This window comes from Rattus rattus, chromosome 12 (genome assembly GCF_011064425.1).
Source record: "Rattus rattus isolate New Zealand chromosome 12, Rrattus_CSIRO_v1, whole genome shotgun sequence".
Classification (NCBI taxonomy): Eukaryota; Metazoa; Chordata; class Mammalia; order Rodentia; family Muridae; genus Rattus; species Rattus rattus.
The window spans coordinates 60,415,357-60,436,036 of NC_046165.1; the positions used below are offsets into that span (position 1 = coordinate 60,415,357).

The 20,680-nt window shown below is 50.2% G+C and overlaps 1 protein-coding gene across 1 annotated transcript; it reads left to right on the forward strand.

The window, feature by feature from the left end:
- The first annotated feature begins 2,600 nt into the window (after window positions 1-2,600).
- Window positions 2,601-19,459, forward strand: C12H8orf74 (chromosome 12 C8orf74 homolog). Its single transcript, XM_032918384.1, has 4 exons — window positions 2,601-2,694; window positions 4,025-4,217; window positions 16,709-17,124; window positions 19,078-19,459. The coding sequence occupies exons 1-4, from the start codon at window positions 2,647-2,649 to the stop codon at window positions 19,315-19,317; spliced, it is 897 nt and encodes a 298-aa protein (XP_032774275.1). The 5' UTR covers window positions 2,601-2,646; the 3' UTR covers window positions 19,318-19,459.
- The last annotated feature ends 1,221 nt before the right edge of the window (window positions 19,460-20,680 follow it).

The following is a 20,680-nucleotide window of genomic DNA, read 5'->3' on the forward strand; positions in this document are numbered from 1 at the left end:
GGTGTCCACACTGGATGAGGGTCCATCCTAAAGCTCTCATTTACCTGCATTGTATCTTTAAAGACTCTATGTGCAAGCATATTTGCATCCTGAAGAACTAAGGACTTCAACACAGGAAGGAGGGGCAAAGGGACACAGCTTAGTGCATGGCATGCACGAGTAGGCACACACAGGCTATGCTCTCTAGCACCTGCATCTTCTCTCCTGGCATTTGCCAGAAGTTGTACTTCCCCAAATGACTGTGGCTCCACTGCACAAATCACTGCTCATTTCTAATGTGGCCAAGCATTTCTTACATGCCCAGTGGCTGTTCTGAGTGAGCAGGTGGATGAAGAAAGGAAGTACTAAAGGTGACTCTCCCAGAGATGCCTCTCTGGGCTGCTTGTCTCCCTTCCCAGCTACGAGACCAGATTGACATAGTCCCCTGGGATGATGCTTCTTGTCCTTCCCTGGAACCAGCTAGGCTCCCAGTTGCTCCATAAGCTTCAAGCTCTGGCAGGTTGAATTGATGTTGAGATGTGTGCAAGTGGGATAGACCCACATCAGCACCACCCTCTGCCCTGGTTCCACTGCATCAAGGAGCAGATTTCCCAGCCTCCTGTAGTCCTAAAAAAAAACTCTCCACAGATGACTGGCAGACTGTCACTTTCTCATGGTCCTTACAGGAAGTGGGCCATGCAGCTCACATGGGTGACAGGAGAGACGTCCTGAACTTCCTTGCCTCCGCTTCCTGGTTCTGGCAAATCACTTTGCTTTCTGTGAGCAAGAGCCCCTCCTCTTTGCTTGGCCCACCTCCTGATGACCTCTTTTGACCCACCTGAAGCCTCAGAAAAGCAAGCCTGCAGTGCTGAGGGTTGACTGCAGCTGCTGGGAACTCTAAACCCAGACACCAACACCTGAAACCAGACATACGGGGTATTGCTTCCTGTCTCTCATCTAGGACAGGCTTGTCTCAGGCAGCCAACGGAGATGCAGTAGACTTGATGTCCTTAGGGAACCCAGGGTGGGATTCTCAGTCTTGTACTTACAGCATGATTCCTGTTGCTAGACAGTCATCTCTGCACCCCTGGTGGGAAGACAACAAAGGAAGCAAAATGGTTTGTGCAAACTCTAGCAAGCCTCCCCTAAGCCAGCCTTGCTCCCACCGTCTACAGCCTGGCTGAAGCCTTACCGTGTATCTGTTCCAATGAGAAAGAGGGAGAAAGAAAAGGCCAAGAGTATGCACTGGCTTTGTATCTTGTTCCTAAACCCTTTCCTCACCTTCCCCTGTTCACAGTGAGCTGGCTGCAGATGTCAAAGACCTACTAAGTGCCACTTAGCAGTACCTTGCTTGGAGTTTGATTAAATGCCTACATACCATGGCTCAGCCAAATCTACATAACTGATAACATGCATATATTTGTGTGGGGACTCAGGAGGAATGGTCAGCATGAAAAATTGTTTAGAGATCTCCAGTAAGAAGCTCGGCCCCCAGCACAGCAAGATGTAAAACATGGCCATCTTTAAATTCCCCTGGCTAGGTAGTCAGCAGGGAAAAGGGTCAGGGTGCATTTTAGAGGCAGTGAGAAAAGATAAAGATTCTTTCCCTCACCCTCCACCACCAAGTATCTTAGTTAGCTTTCTATTGCTATGATAAAACACTGACAAGGCAACTTAGTGAAAAACAGGTTTGTTTGGCTTATAGGTCACAGTCCATAGTAGAGAGAAGCCAAGGCAGAAAGTCAAAGCAGGAACCTGGAAGGCAGGAGCTAAACCAGAGACAATGGAGAAATCGTGCTCACTGCCCTTTCTCAGCTTGCCCCTTTTTTTTTTGTTGGGTTTTTTTGGTTTGGTTTTTATACATTCCAGAACCATTTGCTCCGTGATGGCACCACCTATAGTGGACTAGGGCCTCCTGCATCAACCATTAATCAAGAAAATGCCCCGCAGACTTGCCTATTAGCCAATCTGATGAAAACATTTTTCTCAAGGGTCCCAGGTGACCCCTAGCTTATGTCAAGCTGACAGAACAAACCAGCACAAGAAAGAACATCTCAGGCCCTCCCACTGGGGCTGTGGACATGTGGCTGAGAAGGGGAGAGCCATAGTTGTTCCTTAAGTTCTCAGGTGCTACCAGGACAGGGGAGATCAGTCCTCACTTCTAGCATTTAGTGTTTAGGCACAGCAACCAAGGCACCCCTGCCTAGCTGCCCCCTGGGTCCTCAAAGCAAAGTCATGATATTGAAAGCATAGAATTATGGAACCCACTGGGTGGGGGTAGGGGTTGATTGGGTTAGATCCTGAAGGAATGAGGTATGTATGTGAAGCTTGGTATGGAGATAAGTCTGACCTGTAGAAGGACAGGAAGACCTAGACTGCAATTAACAGGATGTGTCGAATGAAGGGGTGCGTGTGCGTGTGTGTGATGCACATACTCGTTCATGCACATGATGGAGAATAGGTTGATAGCTGAGGCTGACAATAAGGGGGCATCCCTGAACTGCACAAGGATGATCTATAGCAAGGGACTTCTGAAGGACCAGTATGAAAGGAACTAGAAGGAGCCCAGGGACCCCATGACATAACAAAGCCAGCCTTCTTTGCCAGGATTCCAGGAACTGAGGAAGTACCAGTGAGGTCTCCTAGCAACTGGGAGGAGTCAGGGCCATGGCACTCCTAACACCCCAGGGAGTGAAGGAAGTCTTCCAGTTTCAGGTGAAGATCTGGGTTCTTAGAGACGTTTGCTCTCGTGGATATGGTGGGGAGGTATACCAGTGAAGCTCGTGGATGCTGTCTCCTTGAGTGGCACTTTTAACATGTCTGCACATCACTTCTGAGGGCACAATGGATGCTTGAGGCTGGAATTCCAGAGTCATAGGCTGTTTTGAGCCCACAGGAAAATCTAGACTATGGAGCAGCCTAGGGATAGGGGAGGAAAGAGGAGACAGTGCCTGCTTCCTTGGACTCCAACAGCCCTTTGATCTGTGAGGAAGGACAAAAGGACTCTTGCTGATGGGAGCTGCAGGGAGGATCTGCATTGCTCAGAGGAATGTGGTAAACAGAAACTTCTGGGAGCCAAGAACAGCTCTAGGTTCCCTGTCATGGGGTTTGCCATTGCTCTCCGGTGGTCCTCCACTTAGGGCCTCCTACCCTGGGGAGCGGGACTCCTGTGTATGGCAGGCCTCTACAGCTCCCCGTTTCTCATCATTGAATTGGCTCTTGCTTCTCCTTTGATACAACCCATCTAGAAAGACTACAGAACACCGAGGGCAAAGCTTAACCTATCAGTCTTCTCTCAGCCCACAAGAGTGCCCGAGCTTCCACCAAGTTGAACATCACCTTATTAAACCTCTTCTTCATCAGCCATTTACACCCTGGCATGAACGCGTCAGGTTAGCCAGTTGAAAGTAGTCTCAAAGGGAAATTGACTTCTTTTAGGGAACAGAAGGGAGGAATCCTAATTCGAAACCCGAGGCTTGTTGGAGGTACACAAACCCGGGGCTGCTCTGGACAGCATGAGAGCTCTTGAAGAAAGGAATGTTAGTAAAAGGAGTAAATGGTGTTAGGGAGAGAGCTAAATTGGTTAAGCGCTTGCCACACAAGCACAAGGACCTGACTGAGTCTGATCCCCAGAGTGTATTCCATAGGCACCCATGGGTGGTGCTGGAGCTTTATAATCCCAAAACATGGGAGGTAAGAGGCAGTGAACATGACAAGTTCCAAGCTAGTGAGAGACCCATCCAACCCAAGAGGTCTATGAGTGATGACTGATACCTGAGGCTTCCTTCATACTCCCCCACACAGGAGCATACCCACACGCGTGTACCAACCACACACGTGAGCACACATACACATGTGTACCAATACACTCGGGAGTGCACCCAAAAGAACAAGTCCCCGGAAAAGGGGAGGTACATCTGTCTAGAAACCAAAGCCTGATTCTTCCTTGGTATCCTCACATGGCTGGTTGGTTATTCTCAGGATGTAAGTGTGACCCCGTATCAGTGTCATGTCCAGTGATGACATTGTGTCCTTTACCCTGCAGAAACCTCAGGGGCGACAGCACCTTCGGAGGCTCCTGAACTGGGAGGAGTTTGATGAGCTGAGGGATGCCCGCCGGAGCATACTGCTGGACACCCTCTATGACAGTGTCATCTTTGCTGTGGGCAAAGGCTTCCCATGGGTCGAGGTGGTCCAGGTGGTCAAGTTCACAGAAGAGCTGCTCAGGGAAACCAAAGGTAAAGAATGGCACTGAAGGCACACGGGCGCTCTCAGGAGCCAGGGACCTCTTCAGAAACAGCACAGCCCTGGGCTCTGCTCCCCATCCCTGATCTCCAAGGCTGCACTTGTCTTGTAGCACTCCACACTGCCCCAGATGCTCAGGGCATTAGCTTTCCTTTGCTTACATAAACCAAGTGTATCAGCCCCCTCCCGGAACCTTTCACGGACTTCTCCTCTGTGTCCTGGGACAGCAGGTTGTCCCCACAATGGTTGTGCTCCTCAAAGGGTGTCCCTCCAGGAGTGAACTGGTCACTGCAGGACCATTAAGGAAGTACAATGGCTTAATTACTAAAAGCAAAGAGTATATTTCCCACCGTCACTCCTCGTGTGTGTCACACCAGGGCACTTTGGATTGGATTGGATTAGAAGGTTTGGTTTTTTAAATCGCTATTTGAGTTGCTGACTTAAATTTCATAGGAATATCATTCAGTGATTTGGGCTTCAGATTAGAGTAAATTTTCAACCAATTTCTGAAAGGACCCTGGATATGCTTCTGTCATTTTCATTACACATTTATTTGAAGCAAGCATTCGCAGCACTGTAAAATCAAAATATTAATTGAATCTGAAAAATGTTGAAAATATTCTATATTCTACAATATCAAATAGTCATCCAAAATTTCATTTTTATATTTAAATAAGCAAGTAGATCATCCCATTAACATGTAAATTCAATGTAATACTTAATCAGTTGTAAAATTACATCTACTGAACCATGTCTAAAATTATAATACTAATAATGGGTAAATGTTTGATTTGCATACCATTTTCTTTAGCTACGTAGTTAGAGTCCTGTTACGTTTGGAGGGCATGAAACTGGGGATGGTGACAAACACCTTCATCTCTGCCCTTGGCAGGCAGAGGTAGATGGGGTCTTTGTGAGCATGTGGCCAGCATGGTCTACACAGTATACATAGTGAGGCCCGGACCAGCCAGGGCTACAAGGTGAGACTCGGTCTCAAAATAAACTTGGTGAGGAGTCACAAGGGGAAAGCATTCCAGAAGCCATGCCTACTTGGCTGTAAGCTAGAACATTCTCACAAGCATGGAAGGCAAGTGTTATGGTCATCCCCACTGCTGGGGTGCTGTTCCCTGGACTGGCCACCCATTCGGAACTCTGGGTCTTCTGTATGATTCCTATGATTTGGTCTCTGTTGGAGTGATGGAGAACTGCTCCGTCTCAACTCTGCCCAACACTAGTTCTGATCTTGGTCTCTCTTTTCTCTCCCTTCTGGTCGCATCCAAACCATCCATCCAGGTCCACTGTTGGGCCATGATCCTGAATGGTGAAACTGCAAAAAATAAAAATTCTTAAAAGTTGGGCTGGGGGGGAATGGTTCAATTGCTAGATTGCTTGCTGCCCCAGTGTGAGGACCTGAGCTGGGGTCCTCAGCAACCTCATAAAGTCAGGGCGTTGTGGTGTCTGTCTACACCCCCAACACTGGGGGTTAGGAGTCAGCAGAGGTTTGGAGTCAGGTAGATCCCAGGGACTTAGCAAAATGTTTAAGATCCAGTTCCATGAGAGGCCTTGTCTCAAAAGATAAACAACTAAAAAGACATCCAGCATTAATCTCTGGCCTCCATACATGCACGTGTAGGTCTGCACACCACGAACACATGGACATGTGCACGCACATGCACATGCACATGCACACGCACACGCACACGCACACACACACACACACACACACACACACATCAGCTCACCACTGTCCACTTGGCTCTTAAGAGAGCTCAAATCCTGAGACACTTTCTCTTTCACAAATGCAGACTGCAGTAAAAACACCTCTCTCTATAGTAAGGAGGTGTCTGCATTTCCCCACCGTGCACAGTGCCTCTTGTGATAGGCATCACACTCCAGGGGCCAAATCCGTGAAACGCAGGAAGCTGATCAGAAGTCTCTATACCACTCACCCCTTATTGGAAACAAAGCAAAGCTGAGGTAAACAGCATCATGAATAACAGAAATAACTTGACTGACAAATACCGTGAATAACCCCGTCAATAAATTAAAGTAGTGGGGGAAAGCTTAAAGGGATGAACAGAAAAACTGCAATCCAGAAGCAGCGTTCGCTATATTAACCATGTTGAAGTTGGCTGACTTGGACAGTCACTGACCACACTTTGAAGTCTGTTGTCAAAGTGAGTAGCTGCTTTTTTCCCTACAGATGCTAACTTTTAAAATTTTTTCTATGGTTTGAGATAAACCAGACAAACACGGTCCATTCTATTATCCCCCTTCCAGCATTACGGCCTGGTATTGTTTCCTGGGCATGGAAATATCCCCTACCCACCCCCAAGCTTGGGTCGGATGGAACTGGTAATCAGAGAGTAGTGCCTCTGCACAGATAACTTTCTTCCCCGTCCCCCATAATTATGTTTGAAGCAGTCAGTTACTATGCTGGCTTCTTCAAGCGAATCTGGCCTTCATTTATTAGGAGCTCCTGGGGAAGGGGGTTCTCACCGGCAGAGAAAACACCAACGCGGACAGAGGGTGTGTTTGTAAACTCCGACTTTGTCTCCGCACACCCCGGCCAGTCACCCTGCGGGATGTTCTGTCCTGATGGATGGACTAAATGAAAAGCTAATGGTTCAGGATAAGGAGCCAGACAAGGCGTTGCTTATCTTCCCTTCATCTGCAGATGGGTTCAGGCTATGGGTCAGCACAAAGGAAGCCCAGGAAATCTCCAAGTGCCTTCTAATCCAGCTGCCATGGGCCATGACCTACCCTGGCAAGCGTGCACACAAGCACCACCTCCTACCTGCAGGAGTGGAGAAAGTGTGCACTGTCCTGACGAGGGCTCCCGAGTCTCTATCCTGCATCCCGCCCAGCCCCTCCTAGGTACATCATCACATCTACGACAGGTGTTGGCATAGGATGCAGGCAGTGGGGGCCACAGGCTGGCCTCATCCACTCTGGCTGCCGCTCTTCTTGGCAGGTGGCTTCCCTGGGGTGCTTTGTTGTGGGTAGCCTAGGCTAAGGATGGTTGCGCGGCGGATGAGGGCATTGGCAGGCAGCGTTTAAGGAGGGGCCATGTTTGCACAACAGTGATTCAGAGCCCTGCCAGGACGGCTGCCAACTCAGCTTATCTCCTTGCCCAATCGAGCCCAGCACTGGGAGGGAAAGGGCGGCCCTTTATTCAAAAGCATAAGCTGATTCCATCCTGGCAAAGGGCTCCCAGGATCTCCTGGCCTCGATTCCAGGCCAGAAGAAAGAGGTCTGTACTTGGCACCTTCTTGGACCAGCCTCCGGGAAGGCCGGACAACTCACATCCAGCTGCCTCCTGGGCCTAGGGTGAGATCATCAACCATGGGGGTCAAGTGGCAGAGTTCTTCCAGTCGGGCACATCCTGGTAGAGAAAGAATGGCAGGAAAGGGCATAGGAGGCTCAGGAGAAAAGAGGGTGCTGCAGATATGGGGCTGCTCCGGAAGCCAGGGGCAGGAAGGAGAGATGAAGGGAGCTGGGATAGCCTAGGCTACCTTCGTTTCCCTCTGCAGCCCCTGCCCTCTGATCGCCTGGAGGACTCTCCCCGGCTAACTACCTGCTTCCACCTTTTGTCACCATGACAATATGGACACATGGAGTAGGAAGACACTCCTGACCTATTGCCTGGCCACAAAATCCTGGGGCTAGGAGGAAGGCAGACTAGAGAAGCAGTTGACAGAGGCAGAGCAATGTGTATCATGGTCCCGGCATCTCTAGTTCCACCCATGCCACTCCTGATTCTCCAGGAAATGTCACCAGGCCACCAGAGGGTGGGAAGGCAGACACCTGCCTGTCCCCAGCAACCCAGACCTGGAATAAGCAATGACTCATCAGGTTACCCAGCATAGCTCTCATGGCCATGCACAACTTCTGTACCCTCACCCTACAGCACTCCAGGCCAGCGAAGCAGAGAACAGATGTCATTTCCTGCTGCTTGGGACAGACTGATCAGGGGCCTCAGGCCAGGCCAGGATGGAGACATGAGATAGAGTTTCTTTGCCAAGGTTTCCACCAAGGTCTTTGGTGGAGATGTAAAATGTTTCTTGGGACAAACTGGCAACTCTCACTTTAGACATTTCCCTGAGTGAATAGGATACCTCAGGCTGCCCTTGCAATTGCCATAGACCGTAAGAGTCAGCGACATATATCTGATTCCTTACTGTTCTGGCAGCTGCAAGTCCAAGAGGAGGTATTTGTAGTCCTTCTGTTCTTAAGACTATTCTTGTTGGCCTCCAGCACCTATCATCTCCCATGTCCTCCCATGGTCCCCATCTGTATATGTCCACTCCTTCTCATACTAGGCCTCATTTACAGACTACATGACATTTAACACCAACTGCTTTTAAAGCCTTATTCCATAAAATAAAACAAAACAAAACAGTTCAACCTTTTGGGGGTTGGAAGTTAGGTGTCCAATGCATAAATCTGAAGAAGAAAGCCAGTTGAGGTGACATGTCTATATTATGACATACACCTATAATCCCAGAATTTGGGAGGTTGAGGCAGGAGGTTTTGAGGTGGAATCCATCTTGACTTACCACAGGGGTCTACATTAAAAGAAAAAAGAAAAAGAACAGTTCAGGGTGGGTGAAGGGGAGATACTCAACCACTGTGCAAAGTGGGGTCACTGCTAACTATGTTGACAGGATTGCCACACAGACATTCTTCCATGGCCAGACCCTCTGCTTGCCACGGGAAAAGTCTAGCATTACGTATGGCATCAACCATCTTCCCTGCTTTAAAAGTGAGATGCTGAGGCCCAGAGAGATTAATCAACTTTCCTAAGAATGCACCTGGGGTAAATGGGTTCAAGATTTGAATCTAGGTCTGCGTCTGACTCAGAATCCACACCCTACCTGTTGACTTTGCATTTGGGTCAAGGACTTTGAGCACATGGGATATATCGTAGGCCTGAGAGGTAGACAGGTAGCCTGAGAGTGACCCCTTCCTCAAGTGGGATGGGAAGCTGGCACAAGGGCCAGGTACGATGCCTGGGGCTGTGCTCCTAACTGGGTCACCTGCATGAGCCTCAGGGCTAATACCAGTCACCAGTGGGAGGGGTTCAGTGGGGTCCATGTCTCGGGCCAGATTAAAAGAGCAAGCTGTGTTTGCAAGCTATGCATGCCACCTACTGAGAGATGTGCAGGTCTCCTGCAGGCCAGTCCTCCAGCTCTTGACTGTGATCTTCTCTGTTTTATTCCTGACCTTCCTCAGCCAGCCTAAGCCCCAGCATCCAGGGCAGAGCTGGTGTATACAATAGCTGATTGGCAGGCTGGGTACACAGTCATGCCCTTGACACAGGAGGATTATTTGGTTGTTTCATCTAGGACGGGGGTGGCAGTTAAAATGATTGGACTGCAGAGTTGGGGCTCCCTTAGTAAGCTGTGGTACACTGCAGAGCCTGGCTCCCGGCACCCACCGCAGCCCATTATGGCTCAGAGAACTGTCAGCTCCATGGAAATCCCCATGGTTTCTTAGAGCGGAAAGAGATCCAGGAGGTCACCCGCTCTATTCCCAACCCATCCAACAGCGCACTTTAGAATCCCATGTCCCATTTCCCACACCTGCCACCAGGTGACCACTGAGGCACCGGACGGCAGTCACTCTGTATCCAGGACTCAGGGCCTAACCTGGTACTGCACCTCAAGACACACATTCAAGATTATCTCCAGGGAGGTGCTGGTAGAGGCCCAAGGGGGAAGAAGAGGATGAACACACATGAGCACATTACTTATCACTATGGGCAGCCTGTGACAGTCACTCTCTGTGGACCTGACAAGGCAAGATTTTTATTGGCTCCATTTTCCAGATAAAAACACTGATTTCTAAAGAGGATCACCTGTGCGAGTGAGGGCATGCTGCGACCAGGTGTGAGCTGCATCCTTCTGACTCCTCAGCCTGGGCTCTCATGGGCTCACCAAGCTGTTCACTGAAGCCAGACTCTGCGCTCAGCTCCCAGTGTCAAAGCCATCCTGAGCTCAGTGTAGGGGAGCCACAGGGACTATCAACCACTAGGGGCAGAGATGAGGGAAAGTTTGTAGGTCCTCAATCTGAAAGCCAGGGCAGAGGGGAGGTTCAGCCTGGCAGCCTGAGAGGCACTCTGAAGGTCTTCCTCAGGGGTTTTGCAACTTGACAACCCAGTCCCCTGTCCCTGCAGTACCAATGGTCTCTGCAGGAAGGGGGCATTCCTCAGGGGACTACTTGCCCCAAAGAGAGAGGGAGCCAGCATCTCAGAGACCCAGGGACAGGTGACATGGAAATGGGGCCAGGCAAAGGTTCAGAAATCTCACGAGTGTCATCTAAAAATGTCGTGTGTCCTTAGCCACTAGTCAGCAGAGAAGGCACAGAGAACACTCTCAGGACAACAGCAGAATGTTGTCTTCTGTCCTATCCCTTCCTTTCCTGTACCTGTGGCCAGGTACATTCAGAGAAAATTCTAACCACAAGAAGCTCCAGGGTTCAGAGGCAAGAAGTAGAAGAAACACGTCCCTTCCCCAGGTTAGGGGTTGAAACAAACTCCAATGCTGGGTCCTGATCCCTGGGCTGAGAAGGGTCCCATCCTTTTTCTGGACCTCAGTTTATCCATCTATAGAACAAGATCCTTTGGTCCAGAGAGAAGATCTACCCCAAGGAGACTCGAAATCATTGCGTTCACTCCACCTTTTTGATGACTAAACTGAGCTCAAAGCGTATTGAAACTGCTCAGTTTCCTTGGATCAGTTTGTTTTGGGGGTCGTTGGCTCAGATTATGCATCGTTGAAGTAGAGCCCACTGCAGAACAACCTCCCTTCTTGCAACCACCTCTAAACGTCTACAAAGAGATCCTGAAACCACTTAGAGACAAGTGGCTTGGGTTGAATTCTGACTGCCAATCCTCAACTGTCCTTGAGTGAATTACTCATCCTCTCTCTGAGTTTCAATATGCCCCATGGGTCAGTGCGAGCCTGCCTGAACTGAGAGGGGCTCAGGAGCCCAAGTGACACAGATCCAGGTGGTGTGGCACTGTGGTTTTCTCCAACCCTGATGATAATGCTGCCTCGGTTGTCACCACATGGGTTTCTGGATGCCGCAGAACACAGAATGGTGCTGGATAGAGGTGACAGGCTGAGCTTCCTCTTGTAGGCCAGCCTCTGTTGCTCAGGTACTGGGAAAGTCAAGTTGTCAGGTTGTCCTGGCTTGACTCTTCTGCCTTGGATCCAAAACAAGACAACCAGACTATCTTGTCGGAGACACATAAGTCATCCGGTATCCATCCAGAAAGATCAGCCTCTCTTCACTGTTCCTATATCCTCCCCACCCTCAGGCCCGGCTCCTCTCCTGTGCTGCTATGGAGACGTCAGTGCTCTCCATCCAGCTCCTTATGCCCAAGGCTGGAGCGAGCAAGCGTCTTGTGTTGCCATCGGCAGATCCTCCCCCACACCTTTCTCCCATCATTCCTCTCCTCCTCCACTCTGCTCCTCCTCACAGGTGTGGGCCTCCAGGGGTTTGGGGACAGACTTCAGGAAGTTCCCAGTGGCCAATGCAAATGAAGGCCACTCCCTGTTATTGAAGAGCAGTGTGCAGGCCCAGCTCTGCCTGCCTCTACCAGAGACTTCTGCGACTTAATCCCTCCATGCTGAGTCACTGGGACATGAGGAGACAACTGCACACCTCACAGCAGCAAGGGACAAGGTCTACTGAGCCCAGACAGTGTCTCCGGTGGAGTTCAGAGTCAACCAGGGATTTGTCCAGTTGACCCAGGTCAAGGCTGCATTAGTGTTTTCCTGCCTTTCAAGAAAGATGTATGACAATCTCGGGAAGATTCAGGCATGGCTGGGCCTAACAGATGTCATGATGCAACCCTGAATTCTGAGTGTGGATGCTGGGGCTGCAGAGGACGGGATGGCCTTGGGGAAAGCAGTAGACATGGCCACCTACATAGAGGAGCAAGGCCCCAGTGCTGGGCCAGGCCAGGCTGCAGGCAGAACAGAGCCCCTTCTGGCAAGTTTATCGTGAGGATCCTTGAGAGGTTCTGATGGCTCATATCACTGGAACATCCTGGCCCTCACCTAGGATCACTTGTTTGGTGGTCTCTCTACTTGGCTTCTCAATCTGAAGCCCATTCAAACTCTTCTTGCTTCACTACCCCAGGGGCCCTGGGGCTACATTGTAGTGCTTTACTGGAAGATACTTAAGGATTCTATACATTCCTTCAGCCTGAGGACCCCCCCCCACCTCCTGTTCAACACCCACACACCCTTTGGCAACCCCTTCCGTACTTCTTGCAGGCTCAACTCCTGGACCTTGAGAGCATCATAGGTGTTTATACTTACATCCTCTGCTCTTGGCAATTTGCAGCCTGCACGTGACCTCAAAGAAGCCAAGGCTGCCTATTTCATACCAGTTTTCAACCACTACCACCCCCCCCAAAAGAAGAAATGAATCTGTCAAAATGCCTACAAATCTGAGCAGCCCCAGACTCACGCCCAAGTAAGGAAAGGCCCCAGCATCAGGAGGGTGATGGCCAGAAGTGATCACAGAGAGAGGGTCTGTTTTCCTGCTGGTCACCCCCCCCCGGAGCTGGGGACTGAACCCAGGGCCTTGCGTTTGCTAGGTAAGTGCTCTACCACTGAGCTAAATCCCAACCCTGCTGGTCACCTTTTATCCAGAGGCTGAGATCTCCTGGCTTTGATCCCAGATGCAAAGAAGAAATTCTAAAAGCAGCCCCCCCCCCCCCGCCCCCAACCAGTCTCAGGTGAGGGGATGAGGGAAGGCCATGTGTGGAAGGAACTATCTGCATTCTAGAAAGGTCCTGGGGATTCTAAAGTGCAGAGCTGAGAGGCAGGGGCAGTCAGGGGCTTCCACTGGGCCTAGTCTTTCCCTTCCACTAGCCAGGATGTGTCTGATGCTCAAGAAGCCCAGGAGGGAAAAAAAAATCAATGCTAAGGATCAGGGTTGTTGGTAGAACTGAGCATCAGAACATAGAGCTCGGATTTTTTATTTTATTTTATTTTGTCCCATTGAAGGTGTGTCCCCTTGACTCATTCGGACTTTTAACAAACTAATGTACAAGAGATAGGAATCTGGTTTCATTCTGCATGTGGATACCTAGACTTGTTAGCACTGTTTGCTGAAGAAGCAGTCTGTTCTCCAGTGTAATCTTTTAGACTCTCACGCTGTAGCTGCGTGGGTTTCTATCTGGGTCCTTTGTCTTTCCTGCTTCGCTGTTCCATGTGTTTGTGATGGAGTCACCATCATATATGCACGGATGGCACCAAAGTTGAAGCAACACTGACTAAGGAACACCATGGGGACTGATGGAGAGGGAGGGGAGGAAGTGGGGGAAAGGTAACAGTATGGGAGGTGCTCAAAGTGCGTTACCCACTTGAACGAAAACAGCCCAGTATATAAAAATTTTAAAGATAAAGAGGAAAGTGTGTGTGTGTGTGTGTGTGTGTGTGTGTGTGTGTGTGTGTGTGTGTGTGTGTGTGTGTGTGCAAACGCAAGATGAAAAGAGGCCAGAGAATTTGGATGATGTTAGGGTTGAATATGTAACATCTTCCAGACTTGGGTTTTGAGCACTCAGTCCTCAGCTCTGTCCCTCTTTTGTAGGCTGTGGAGCCTTTAGGAGGAGTAGATTATGTAGTCACCAGAAGAAGGCCTTTGAAGGGGATGCTTGCCTCTGGTTCCATTCTCATCTTGCTTCCTGAGTGCCACCAAATGAGATAGCTTCTGCTATATTTCCCACTGACTGTCCCATTTCACCATGCTTTTCCTACTGTGAGGGACTAAAGCGGTGAGGCCAAATAAACCTTCCAGTTGCCTCTGCCTGGCATTAGGTCACAACCACAAGAAATGCAGTGGATACAGGTGACACATCAGAGTTGCTCGGGCAAGCAGCAGCAAAAGAAGGCACAGCAAGAGGGAGCTGGGATAGTACCCAGGTAAGGGGCCAACTGATCCTCAGAGCACAAGTACTCTCCTCACAGTGCTCCGGGGGATGCAGTTGTCATCTATTGACTGTCTTTGCAATAGAGGAATCTTCTATACTCAGATACCCAGTCCTGACAAGAATAGGATAGCAAGGGACACTAGGCACTGGTAAGTCACTGTTCCCCATGTGGCAGCTGCCAAGAGCCTCTGGTTGGTGAGCCAAACCAGCACCTGCTCCAAGTGATTCCATACGCTTCAGTTCTCTCTCCATCACGGCCTGCTACTCCTGCTCACAGACGTCCTACGTCCAAGAACTCGTTTCTGCTCACCTCTAACCTGTTGCCCAGATGTTCCCAAGTGTCTGCTCCTGAAATCTAAGCATAGCTATTGAGCATGGCCCATGGGTCCCTCCCATTTTCTTGCTACCTACTTTGTCACCAACATTTGCTGCCGTCTATCCTGATTGTATTGTTCTGAGCCCAATTACCCCCAACCTGAGCCACGCTGCATTTTGCTCAGCTCTTTCTCTCCACACTGAGCTGACTTCCCTCCCTAGCTCTGCCCCTTTTAGCCAGAACAAAGCCTCTGACCAAACCCCTTCTTCTCAGATTACAGTCATCTGAGTGCTCCTCCAGACCAATCAGATTGACCTTGGAATGAGGGTAGGAGGAGCTCAGAAGGAAGCTGAAGATAGGGAGACAGGGAAGGAGAGAGAGAACAGGAGGTGGGAGTGGGGGTTGGGGGGAGAAAGGAGGGATATCAGAAGCAATGAAAGAAGAGGGAGGAAGAGAAGATGGAGGCAAACTTTTCTCATAGGTCTAGCAGAGCTCCTCCACCCCTATAGCCTCTGTGGCTCTCTGCCCTGTAGCTCCCAGGAAGCTTCAACAAGCCTTTGAAGTAAATATACACAGTCCACAACTTTACCTTCAAGTGGAAGATGTCGGTGTCCCAGCTAGGAAGGGTCAGAGCGAGCGTCTTGGGCCTCCAAGCCAGGGCCTTCCCCTAAGACAGAAGCACAGCTCTTAACACTGAGCCTGCTCTGCTCTGAACCAAGGGGCTTGCCTACTCCAAGGTCAAGCTCCAGCCTGTACCCACCTCCCTTTCTCATTCACCTCTGAAGCCTGGGCGTTAACAGTCTAGATCCGAAATGTCCCCTAAAGAGTCGAGTTTGGAATGTTCACTTCCCAGTGAGTCACGTGGACTTTTTAGGAGCTGGCTCTAACTGGCTGCAGAACTGAGCATGAATTTGAAGGTGACATCCAATATCTGTCCCAGTGCTGGGCTGTGCTCTGTTTTCTGGTCTACTCTCACTTGACTAACCTCCCCTGCACACACAACACTGTCACAGATAGAGCCTCGATGCCCTGTCTTCTCCACTGTGACAGAATGAAAATGAGCCCGAATCCAAGAAGCCCTTCTTCCCTTAAGTTGAATCTGTGAGATTTGGTCACAGCCACATAGATGTAAAAAATCCACCAGGCTCTCAGCAAAGCAGGTCCCTGCCTACTTGCTGTTTTCAAGGCAACACCACCTCCTCTCCATGTCCACACTGTGATGAGATAATGGTCAATATTCCCACACGGAGCAGCACAGCCTTTCAAGGAGCCCCGAGTAGGTGGAGAACTAAGATGGTGAGCTTTCAACACCACCTTATGGGCAGAGCCAAGGTGGGGAAGGGCAGAGTGAAGACTCCTCTAGAGCCAGAGGAATAAGGGGTGATGGACAGAGATAAGGAAGAGACACCCCAACTTAGGAGAAAGCCAGACTCCTGCATCTAGCACTTGATTTCCATGGCCACTAAAGGTATCTGCATTCTAAGCATGTGTGACCCTGCAGTGGCCTCATACAGAGAAGGGCAAGGAGTCACATGACCAAGCTCCCTGTGTTTAGCCATAGCATCTGTGAGAACTGGCTCTCCTGGTTGTATGAGGGTCATGTTCTTAAGCCACTTCTTGCTTGCTCTGCCCAAGACATACACAGCAGTCTGCCGTGCCCCTTAAGGAACCAATTACTGTGTCAGGTCCTGGCAGCCTGAATGGAGGTCTGCCTCTAACCATTGAGGCACCTAGAGGAGGGCTCAAGCCCGAAGAGGCATGGGAGAGAAACGTTCTCTCTCTGAGGAGCTTCACCGTTGGTGCTGTTTTCTGGACTCTGGGTAAGGTAAAGCCTATTTGTCCAGCTCTGTCCCCAAGTCCCCATTATCACGGTTACCTGGAAACATCTCCCTCCAGTCACCACCTTCTCCACAAACAGCAGAGATCCCTTGTTACTCCATCTTTTCCTTTCTGAGGAATTGATGTTGAAACAGTGCAAAGCACAGTTGAAGCACGTCAGAGCAGGGGCCTAAAGACAAAAGCATGAAATAGTTCTAGAGAGAAAGTAGAAAACATGCAAGTTACCACAGAAGAAATAAAAGGGAAACGAGGCGTGCTCCAGAGCTCTCGGGAGCTGGTGAGCGGTGCTGGAGAATCAGTCAGGATGCAGGCTCTGAGGTCAAACCTGGGTTCCCAGCCCAATTTACACTCTGTACTGTACTGCTCTGTACCCACAGGCTGCTCCATCACAGAGGCCGTGACAATACTGGGGAAGAAGCTCCAAGATTACCAGAAGCAGTTTAATGTCACCCACCTGCTGGCCCTCTGTGACTATTTCCACAACACTTTCATCCGACACTATAGACTCTACCAGTACGTCCTGAGCCAGGACCAGGAGGTCAACCTGACAGTTGCGCATGTGCAGATGTGCACACCACCCCAGCCCCTTCCACTGACCGATGGCAAAGACAGGGATGTGTGGAGACACGAGCAACAGGTAGCTGAACTGAGCGCGGCTGAGGCGGAGAAGCGCTCGGACGTGCTGGTGCTGAAGGAGACACTGCGCATGGAGCAGGCACAGATGCTGCAGAAGGCCTTTGGGGTTGAGGAAGCTCCAACCCAGCTGCAGCCCCGACCAACCCTGAGGAGGGAGGTGAGGCCTTGCCCCAGGATCTCTGAGACACAGCAGGCTGGGACTTACTCACAGGCCTCCTTCACCGTCTGCCTTGGTAGTGAAGGCAGAGGGCCGCATAGGCATCTAGCATTTCCCACAGACCTTGCATGCACTTCACTGCACAGCATCCCCATCCAGTAGAAACTCTTGTCCCCATTTCTGTGATGACATAATAGGGCTAGAGAACATCACTTGCCCAATGCTACCAAGCTACTGTGGAGAAGAGTTCACAGTTGGTGGAGGCATGCTGACCCTGAAGTCTTGGGTTTTTCCCATTGTCGTTGACTTGGTGACAGATACCACTGAATGTGTCATCAAAGTAACATGGCTCTCTGAGCTGATGGGGGATAGCGAAGTGCCCTTTGTCTGTAGTCAGAAACGTCATCATGGAGACCCAGGGTTTAAACTCAGGGAAGGTGTGTGAGCAGATGGTCCAGAGAAAGGGAGAGAGAGAGAGAGAGAGAGAGAGAGAGAGAGAGAGAGAGAGAGAGAGAGAGAGAGAGACAGAGAGACAGAGAGAGACAGAGACAGAGACAGAGACAGAGAGACAGAGAGACAGAGACAGAGAGAGACAGAGAGAGACAGACACAGAGACACAGAGAGACAGAGAGAGACAGAGAGAGACAGAGAGAGACAGACACAGAGACACAGAGAGACCCAGTATACACAGGCACAACAGGAGAGGTAATTTGAAGAGTTTGTTTTGAAAGGCTCCATTGTTTGTTGTTTGGTTAGTTTGGGCTTCTGATTTGTCAGCCAAAGAAGTAAGTATTCCTTTAAAGTTCAAAACTATGTATGGAAATTGCTAAAATAATAATAACCCAGCAGGTTGGATGACACTCATCCGGGGCCAAGGCTCCTGACACATGGTAAAAGGACAAGACCATGTGATCTAAGTACATGAAGACATCCAAAGCAGGCAGCCAGGCATGGAGGCGCACATGTAAGACCCTAGCACTCAGAGAGGAGAATCAGGAGTTCAAGGCTAACCATGACTCAGTCACAAAACAACAACAGACATCCAATGGGAGTCCAGGAAGCTCAGGAACAGCCTGTCCCCAGGTCCTTAAGGGACCTTGCTCTATGATACCTCAGAGTCTACAGGCTAGGCCAGGCGAAGGCTGCCGGATAGCAACTCCTGCTCCCAACACGCCCTCCACTGCTCCACCAGGCCTTTCCGATCCTCTTGATCTTCCTTAGGGCTCTCTGGCAGAGCTTAGGATCTCTGGCAGTAAGCCCAAGGGAGGCATTCAACACCTAACACCATAGGACAAGCACACTTCTTTGTGGAGTCCAATCTTCTCCTAATGCTGGGGGGATACCATTAATTTTATATTTAAGTAAAATCTAGGGAATACTCTGGGATGAACTGTACACCAGATTTTAAGTATATATTACAAACAACAGCACACCCCAAAAATATATCCTTCATCACATCCAGATAGCATGCGTAACTTCTCCTTTCACATATCTCCAGGACACTGCAGGGTCAGGAATGTGAAAGGGGTCACAGTGTGTCCTGTTAGAATGGTAAATGGGGGCTGAGCTCACATTCTTGTAGCTGGCTGGTTGGAAGGTAAGTCTACCCTCTAAAGCTCCGTCTGTCCCCTCCAATGAAGGGGCTAGGACTGTGAGATATGAGAACAATCAGGAGGTGGGAGGAGCTTACTGTGGCCACATGGATTATGGGTTACCGCTGGCTTACGGCTCCAGAAGCATGTGGGGAATGAGGGACACACATGAGGAGATGGAGATTGTTACCCTGAACTTGGCAGTGGGAAGGGAGGAAGCAGGGAACTGTAGTGAGGGAGGGAGCTGGTGGACAGGAGGTGCGTCCACAGAAGATGGCCACTACCATGAAGAGCACAGCTGACCGGAGGAGGATGGGCCTTGGCTGTCCTCCAAGTATGCTCACTGCTATATGTCTTGCAGGCTCTGGAGCGCCTGGTCAGCGAGGCCATCCACATCCAGATCGCATGCCTGCAGGAGCTTCTACAGTACGAGATCCAGGCAGCCTTTGACATCCTGGACCTGAGGCTGCAGAAGAAAACACTGAGTCTCAGTGCTCCTCAGCCCCCACTTCCCTGTATCACCGCTGGCCCGGCGGCCTTAGAGGACTCTCCTAAGGCCAGTAAGGCCAATAAAGGAAAGAAAGCCAAAGCAAAGAAGTAGGAGGCTGGTGACTACCACTCAAGAACATGCAAGAAAAGCAGTATGGAGCGTGCTCAACATAGACCAGAGGCTCCTAGTGATTAAAAGGAACAAAGTAACTCCCAGGCTCTCTGTCTTGGAAACCAATGTGTGCTTGGAGAGGGTAGCTGGTTGACTAGGCCAGACCTCTCTTTCAGTGGAACCTTAGAGGTCCCCCGAGCAAAACATACTCTGAGGTTCTCCTTCCCTGGAGGTACAGCAAGTGGTGAAGGATGCTAGGATCTTACAGAGGATGCTAGGAGAGGGTGCAGGCATGGCCAGGGACCTGCCCACAGCCAGCCAGAAACAGAGCTGAAGAAAGGGGCCTCGAGGCAGTGCTCAGGGCTCTGTCTGGACTCTTTGCCTGGAGCACTGTGCCTTCCTGCAGATAGACACTAGCTTGCAACTATTGGTTTGACGGGGGACAACGACTCAGTTACCCACCTACATGAATAGACCACCAGCCCAGTCAGATTCATCCAACTCAGCACCAGTCAAGCCAGCTGGAGAGGGCGGTGCTGCACAGCTGGGCAGGAGAAAGTAGTTCTCGAGGTCCCAAGTTGACAAAGCAGTGACAGAATATTTTAACTCTCTGGGGCTCCCTTCCCTCACCCAGAAAGAGCGGGGTTCCACTAGAGTTTCAGCCACACTTTAGGTGGGATGTTAAAGAATGGTGTGCAGCAATGGGGTTATTGCTCTGTTGGTAGAATGCTTGCCTAGTGTCTTAGGGCTTCTATTCCTGAACAAACATCATGACCAAGAAGCAGGTTGGGGAGGAAAGGGTTTATTCAGCTCACACTGCCACATTGCTGTTCATCACCAAAGGAAGTCAGGACTGGAATTCAAGAGGGTCAGGAAGCAGGATCTGATGCAGAGGCCATGAGGGATGTTTCTTACTGGCTTGCTTCCCCTGGCTTGATCAGCTTGCTTTCTTATAGAACCCAAGACCACCAGCCCAGGGACAGCACCACCCACCATGGGATGGGTCCTCCCCACTTGACCACTAGTTGAGAAAATGCCTTACAGCTGGGTCTCATGGAGGCATTTCCACATCTGAGGCTCCTCTTCTGTGATAACTCCAGCTTGTGTCAAGTTGACACACAAAACCAGCCAGTACACCTAGCATGCATGCGGCCCTAGGGTTGATTCCCAGCACTGTATAAACTGGGCATGGTGGTGCACACCTGCTATCCTGGCATTTGAGAGGCACAGACAGAAGACCAGAAGCTCGAGGTCATCCTTGGCTACCTAGAAAGTCTGAGGTCAGCCTTGGATACATGAAATCCTGTCTCATAAAAACAATGGATGGATGGGAGGAAGAAGGAATAAGATAAGAATCTTCCTT